Source organism: Eupeodes corollae, chromosome 1 (assembly GCF_945859685.1).
Source record: "Eupeodes corollae chromosome 1, idEupCoro1.1, whole genome shotgun sequence".
Lineage (NCBI taxonomy): Eukaryota > Metazoa > Arthropoda > Insecta > Diptera > Syrphidae > Eupeodes > Eupeodes corollae.
This window is the reverse complement of record NC_079147.1, coordinates 220,037,291-220,044,709: the sequence shown is the minus strand read 5'-3', so window position 1 is coordinate 220,044,709 and position 7,419 is coordinate 220,037,291. Positions and strand designations below refer to the sequence as shown.

The following is a 7,419-nucleotide window of genomic DNA, read 5'->3' as shown; positions in this document are numbered from 1 at the left end:
CACTACCAAATTTATTTAAAAATGAAATATTTGTTTTGACAGCACCCATCAGCTGTTTTGCTTACATTAATTTGAGCGCTGAATGTTTCGAAAGGTTTATTTGTTAAGTTCAACTTTAAAATGCTCCCAGTTTTCGAAAGGTTTTATACAAAACTTATGGTTTACGAAAACTTGTGGTTTAACAAAAATGTATGGAATTTCGATGTAGGTTTTCGGCCATGAACAATTTCGTGAAAACCGGATTTTGGACTTGGTGTGAAAAGCCTATTAAGGGCTTAATATTTTACTAAGTAGCAATTTTCTAAATATTTATTTTTGACTAGTAGAATGCTTACTCCATTGTATTAAAGAATTGGCGTTCGAACAGCTCTAAATAGTGACAGTGTGTGAAAACAAACAAAGCAAACAACCTAAAACGGATCCAATAATTGAAGTATCCACACGTAGAGCGCACCATTTCATTCACTGCTTTTATTAGATTAATTGTACAGATGTCATAGTAAGGAGATAAAATCGTTTAGATTAGGGTAATTCATCTTTTAAGCTTCTTAAATCAAAACGATTTTAACATTTTACTAAATCGTTTAAAATGCTGCTTCTTTTGGAAATCCAGAGCATATTAATTCGCCTTACTAAATGCACCGCCTAAGTGTGTAGAACCCCTTACTCGTTTAATAAACTCTAACGATTTGTTTCATCCAAATAACGAGTAGCTAAACCAAATCACATCTCTAGCCACCCACCAGCGTTCATGAGAGCATTCACCCATTACTCTATCCATCCCTCTCTAGCCCAAACAAAATAAACCCTCTTCTCACACCGTCCTCACAAGTGCGTTGAAAAGAAACAAAATGTCTTTTTTGAATCAGATTCAGAATTCCCTCACCGAGGCGGACTCGCGAACCAAAAAAAAAAAGTTCAACATTTTCCTCAATTTCCAAACAATAAACTTTTAATCTCCTTTTCGCATTTGCATAAGACAAAAGTTCAAAACATACAAAAACCTAAAAACAATATTACGAATTTCGCAAACTCCGCGAAGTGCCGCAAATGAACGCCACCCATTTGCAAGTAAATTAATTCGAAGCAAATAAGAAAGCCTTTTCCATCCGATTCGATCTGAGAGTGTTTCGTTATTGTTTTGTCAAAAAGTTAAAAAAAAAGAAAAAAAAAAAAGAAATCATTTTCGTTTCGAGACAGGAGGACAAAAATAAGAACTACAAAACCAAAACCAAGAATTAAACTCCCACCGCGGCGGAGAGCCTCGATGTGGTATTATTATTTTGGTCACCGAGGCCATGGAGAGTATCTGCAGATTATGTTTTCAACCAGCAGCGGTACGAAAATACATTCCTCAAAAAAACCTACAATAGAAACAAAAAAAATCAATCTTTAGATATTTTTGCAAGTTTTGAAGCTGCTGAAGGCAGAGGCACAGCCAGCACTCAGCGCTAAGCAGCAATACAAATAATGCCGAGAAATATAAAAAGAAAATCGTCTTCTTGAATGTTTATTTTATCGATTTTTCCACCAAGCAAACTCAGAGCAGGGCAAGTGCGGCGCGCGGGGGCCTAGTGGCAGCGTAGCGCATAGAATTGTGTGCACCAGCACCATCCGTGAGCCCGCCCAGTCCAGCGAGCCGACAGCCGAGCCATCAGGCGGCAATTCAGTTCGAATTCATTCTCCATCTTCATTGTTTTGCTTTGTTGTTTTATTTTTATTTTTTTCGTCGTCTTTTTTCAAAACGACGACAAAAAGATTCGTACTCGTACCTCGTTCGTTCGAAATTGAAATTAAAATTGAAAGAAAATAAAAACACATAAATTAATTTCAAAATAAAACAAAATAAAAAAAAAGAAATACTAAACAAATAGACGGCGCAAAATAGAAAAGACCGCGCGAAGAAGTGTGGACGGCAAGAATTTCAGTTAGAGCGACAGCGCCTCTTGACTACTGACTCTGTTGTGTTGTAGGGTGCATGCTAGTATGTTTTTAAGTTAATACGAAGAATCCGGCTTACCGGTAAGCAAGCTAAACAGCAGCGGCAGTTTCTTTTAAATTACTCATTGTTGTGCACAAGTTTTCTAACAAAACCAAAATAAATATCTACCTATCTTTGTGTACCTTTGCATTTGCATTGAAGTTGAAATAAATGTTTGGCTACGAATCCAGTTCGACCATAATACCTATTCCTTAAACTACCGCTTGCGCTTTCCTATCTTAACGAAAATTGTGCGTAGATCAGTCTTCTCTTCTTCTTCTTTAGGGACCAATTAAGATTAAGAAGAAAGGAAGAGGAACTTGAGGAAGTTTTTTTGTTTTACTTTTTCTTTCTTGAATATTATCTTTTTGGAATTTATTTTTTGTAAATTCTTTTATTGGTTGGGTCTTGGGTCTAGTTGGAGTTGAAGTTGGAGAGACCGAGACGCACTTCACTTTTAGGTAAATGTGAATAGGTGAATAAAGCAAGTACTCGGATAAGTCGTCATTTTCTTTTGTGAAAAGCGGTCTAGTAAACTATCCAAAGTGCAAATTCTGTATAATTATTACTTTAAAAAAAAAGTGTTTGTTTATTTTTTTGTTGTTGTTGCGATTGAAGGAAAAGTGTGACAAGTACAGTTAAACCAAGTATTGTTTAATATTATTGAATTCTATTTCTATTAATTTGTACAAAGAAAAGGACCTACCTTTTCCATTAGCTATGTTTTTAATTCCGAATCCTGTCAATCTAGACGTTTTAGTCTGAACTTTCTCAGGTTTAAAATTACAAAAATAAAATGATAAAACAGTAAAAGGCTGATAGAGTTGGAGTCAGTTCTGGGCCACTGAACTTTTTTCTTAGTTTTAATCTACAGTAAGTCTCAGTCATATTCGCACACCTCGCCTTTTTAAATAAATTGTAGTGTGTATAAATTGTAAAAAGTGTAAAAAGTAACTTGAATTGAAAAATTAAATTTCGTTGGTTTAATTAACATATACCTAACCTCTTAAAAAACATAATAATAAAATGTATTTTTTAATAACTTATGGCATATCCTTTGCTCCTTATGACTTCATTAAGCCTTTTTGGCATTGATGCAACCAACTTCTGGTTGTATTTCGCCTCGATTGCATGACATTCTTGAATAAGTTTTTGTTCCAGCTCTCTTTTGCAAGTAATTTTTTTCTTATTCTTATGTCCAAGTGATCCCACAGATTCTCTGTGGGATTTATGTCTGGTGATTGTGGTGGTATTTGCATAACTATTGGGCAGTTTTATAAATACCTGGTATGCGTTTTCAAGACAGTGTGTTTGGGGTCATTGTCTTGGTAGAATAAAAAGTTGTTTTCTACTCCCAGTCAAATGGAACTTTCCTTAAGATTGTTTTTCAGGCTATCAATGTACCTACACATTGAGATCCTGAGTCGGTTATTCTACCGACTTATGCCCAACAAAAACCTTGTAGCTTTTAAGGAATCGACAGCTCCTGGCCGAAAGACAAGCAAAGAAAGAATCACGTTTCTCGCCTGCACCAACGCATCCGGTATACACAAAGTTAACCTATTCGTCATAGGTAAATCTGTAAACCCAAGATCATTTTAAAATTTTGACCATATGCCCGTTGTATACAAGGCATATAAAAATGCTTGGATGACATTATCATTCTTTCAACAATGGTTCCATTCGACATTTGTGCCTGAGGTAATAACATCAAAACCGCCACAGGTATGCCTTTTTTTATACGTTTTTTGTGTCTTAGGTACGAGCAGAACAGGTACCTGATGGTTAGTGCGTTGGACTGTCATGCCAGAGGTCTTGGGTTCGATCCCTGCCTATGCGATCTAAGTCTTTTCACTGCCTCTTGTGAGGAATTGACAAATTCTCCAAGAGTAACTCTTGTCATGAAAAAGTGCTTTCTCAAATTTGATGTTCGGATTCGGCATATAAGCTGTAGGTCCCCTCCATTCCTGACAACATTACTCGCACACAGGAATGGTTGAGAGTTGTAAATCACCAGGGCCTAGTTCTCAACGGACTGTTGCGCCACCCAATTTGTTTATTTAATGTACACATCCTGATTTATTATACCATTGATAATTTGAAGGTTACCGACTTCTGCTGCGAAAAACACACCCACACCATTACGGTACTAAATTCTTTGGATCAAACTCTGTATTGGGTTTTCTCCAAACTCTCTGACGGCCATCCGATCCAAACAAGTTAAATTTACTCTCATCCGTAAAAATTACCTGTTTCCAAAATTCAATGGTTTCATTTTTATACTTTTTCGCGAAACCCATATCGCTTCTTTCGGTTCACTTCTGATATCCAGTGCTTTTTCCTAGCAACCCTTCCATTGTAGCCACTTTTTCTTATTACTCGGCGAAGGGTTTCAGGACTCACTTGCTTGTTGACGTCACAATTAACAATTTCCACCAACTTTGTGCACTTAACTTAGTATCTTTCTTTATTTCGCGGATTATATATTTTTCATCAGCATTACTTAAAATTTTTCGATTCTGGTTCCTTGGCTTGTTTTCTATTCGGTTTTCTTCTTTATATCGTTTTATTATGTACTGAATAGTTGAACGGCTTTTATTAACGATTATACATATTTCCGCGTATGATTTTCCCTGTTTATGGTGGGTAATTACAAAATTCCATAGCGCACAACACTTGTTTATTTAGATTTTCTTCCCATTTTTCAAAATCTATAAACAAAACCGTGCACACAACTCACTTAACGCATTGACAATGCTTCTGCGTTAAGTTTTTTTTTTTCATGTGAAAAACACAAGTGCCAATAAACACAGTTATTTTATAAAAAGATGCAAGTTGCACGAATATGAGTGAGATTGTTCTTTTTAACTTGATACTGTTATTTGGTCACAGGTTTTTCGTTAATGGTCAAGATTGAAATTTTGATATGCAAATGTGTCAACATGACTTGCTTAGTATAACAATAAATCTAAAAATTATATAACTCAAATCAAATAACTTTAATTCATACTTACAGTAATTCCGCTGTTTTGTACGAATACTATTGAGACTGACTGTACCTCTAAATTAAGTTTTTTGATTTTTGGTTATAAAATTTATTTTATTTTAGTATTTTGAAAGCCTAATTTTTAAAACAAACTACATACATTTGAATTCATAAAAATACCAGTGCTATCCAAATGAAGCAAATAGGCTTTCAATATCAACGTCATAATATATAAGCCGTTTATTTTGAAAGTGGCATAAGTCACTTTTGTTTTAAGTCGAGATATTTAAGATATTTGTTATACCGTTAATTACCAATACTTCTCTCGAACAAATCTCAATAGTTCTCAACTTATTGAGTGCAAATTTTTTTTAAATAAAAAGATACCGTTCAATTGTATTTAGTGTTGTCATTAACTCGATTTTTTTTTTAAATTGACTTATGCCACTTTCAAAATAAACGGCTCATATTTCATTAAACTTTTAATAAAAAACTAAAACATTTTATTCATAATAACAGAAAATAAGTATTATCAATCTTTTACCGTAAGCTTTGTCACAATAAAAACCGTTTTTTAAAATATATAGATGTTCATAAAAATAGCAGTGCATGGCAAAGTACTGGATCTATAACTTAAGAAGTAAGAAAAACTGTAATAAGTTATATGAATGTATATAAATAATGTTAGCTAACAATGGTCGCATTCACAAAGCTAGTGGCTACGTATTCAAGACATTCTGATTGGCTTAATCTAACTACAAAAGTAGTTGAAATTTCCCCTCCAACGTAGTGTACAAATTCAAATTTCGACTTCTAAATTAGTGCACACTGGTTTTGACATTTCACAATCAGCTGCTCGGTAAGCACACAAGAATTCAAAATGAAATAAATCTTTAAATACAAATACAAATAAATCATATTATAAGAGTATCTTCTATTTGGTTTTATTGAATCTAAAAAAAACTATTTAAAGTACACAAATATATCTTATTTTTCTTATATCTGTCATTAATATGACAGTTCCGGGTTGACTAGCTTTTTAGTCACATAGCTAGTTAAATGTTGGCTACGTAGTCACTAGATTTGTAAATGCGCCCAATTAGTACTTTGTTGCATAACCATAGTTTTTTATGACTGCTGCGCATCTACGTGGCATCGAGTCCAATAAAACCTGACACTTCTCAACTGGTATTGCGTTCCGTGAATCACACTGCTTTCCAAAATTCTTTCGAATTCTTGGGTTTTGTTTTATGAACAAACATCCCCCCACAAATTTTCGATGAGGTTAAGGTCGGGGGATTGAATGGGCTGCTCCATAACGGATAACTTCTTCTGCGCAAACAATGATTTTGACTTTTTTGACGTATGGTTTGGGTCATTGTCTTGTTGGTTTACCAGGCATTTCCTCTTTTCCTCCAGAATATTCACATACTCGGTTGCATCCATTATACCCCCGATGGGATAGATAGGCCCGACCCCGTAATATGAAAAGCAAGACCATATAATAATTTTTCCTCCACCATGCTTCTCTGTTTTTATAGTGTACCGTGGATCGTTTGCTGCATTTTGGGTTCTTCTCATATATTATCGAAGATCCTTGGACCCAGAAAGGACGACTTCACTTTCATCGCTCCACAGAACATTCCTCCATATCTCTTTTGCCAAATCTCTATGCGCTTTAGCAAACTCCATTCTCTTTGCCACATGCCTTTTCGTCAAGAATGGTACCTTGCGTGGACTTCGGTCTGGTAACTTCGCTTCTTAAAGACGTCTTCGTATTGTGGCAGCACTAACAGACAATCCATTTCTTCTATATTTCCATAGATCTTAAGGAAGCGTTTTGTTTTCCTAATAGAACAATTTTTTTTGTCAGTTCTTTCAGTAGTCATCCTTTTTGGGCCTCGCGTTTCTGGTTCATTCTGCCATTTTAATGCGTTACTGACCATTTTTTTGCTCAACAGCCCAGGATGTGTTGAATATTTTGGTAGGTTTTTCCCTCCAAACGTAGTTTTCCAATAAGTTTTCGAATTTCTTCGGTGCAGTGTTTTGACCGTCCGTCCCATTGTTTATTTTTGAGCTTATATTTATTAATTTTCTATATGCTGGCGTGTTGCAAATACTTAAAACTTTAAATAGTAAAATATTTACTTACCGAAAAATTAAAAATTACCAGGAAAAGAACAGTATAACTCCAAGCTAAAAGTCTGCAATATAAAAATGAAAGACCGTTAGATGCAAGTAACATGTTACATTTTTTTTTTAAAAATTTCCGTTTTTTTAAATAATAGACAATCTAATAAATTGTGACCAGCACAGCTATTTTTATGAACACAACTATAGGTATTTGGAAAAATTGTGAATATTATGTAGTCGGTCTCCTTTACTCTAGTATTCGGCCAATTGAGTCTTCGGTTGTGAGTTTCTTATGTTAAGTTCTTTATTTTGACCAAAG

General features: G+C 34.7%; 1 protein-coding gene across 6 annotated transcripts in view; it reads left to right on the top strand.

The window, feature by feature from the left end:
• Nucleotides 1-848: 848 nt before the first annotated feature.
• Nucleotides 849-7,419, top strand: part of LOC129942749 (zinc finger protein 501-like) — a 29,596-nt gene continuing 23,025 nt past the window's right edge. For 4 of the 6 annotated variants that reach the window (XM_056051802.1, XM_056051804.1, XM_056051803.1 and 1 more), the window contains exon 1: nucleotides 849-1,337. In XM_056051802.1, the coding sequence (XP_055907777.1) occupies nucleotides 1,299-1,337 (39 nt within the window). In that variant the 5' untranslated portion in view covers nucleotides 849-1,298. Of the gene's footprint in view, nucleotides 1,338-2,015; nucleotides 2,023-7,419 lie in introns of those variants that run through there. The other 2 variants (XM_056051801.1, XM_056051806.1) reach the window with 2 other exon arrangements.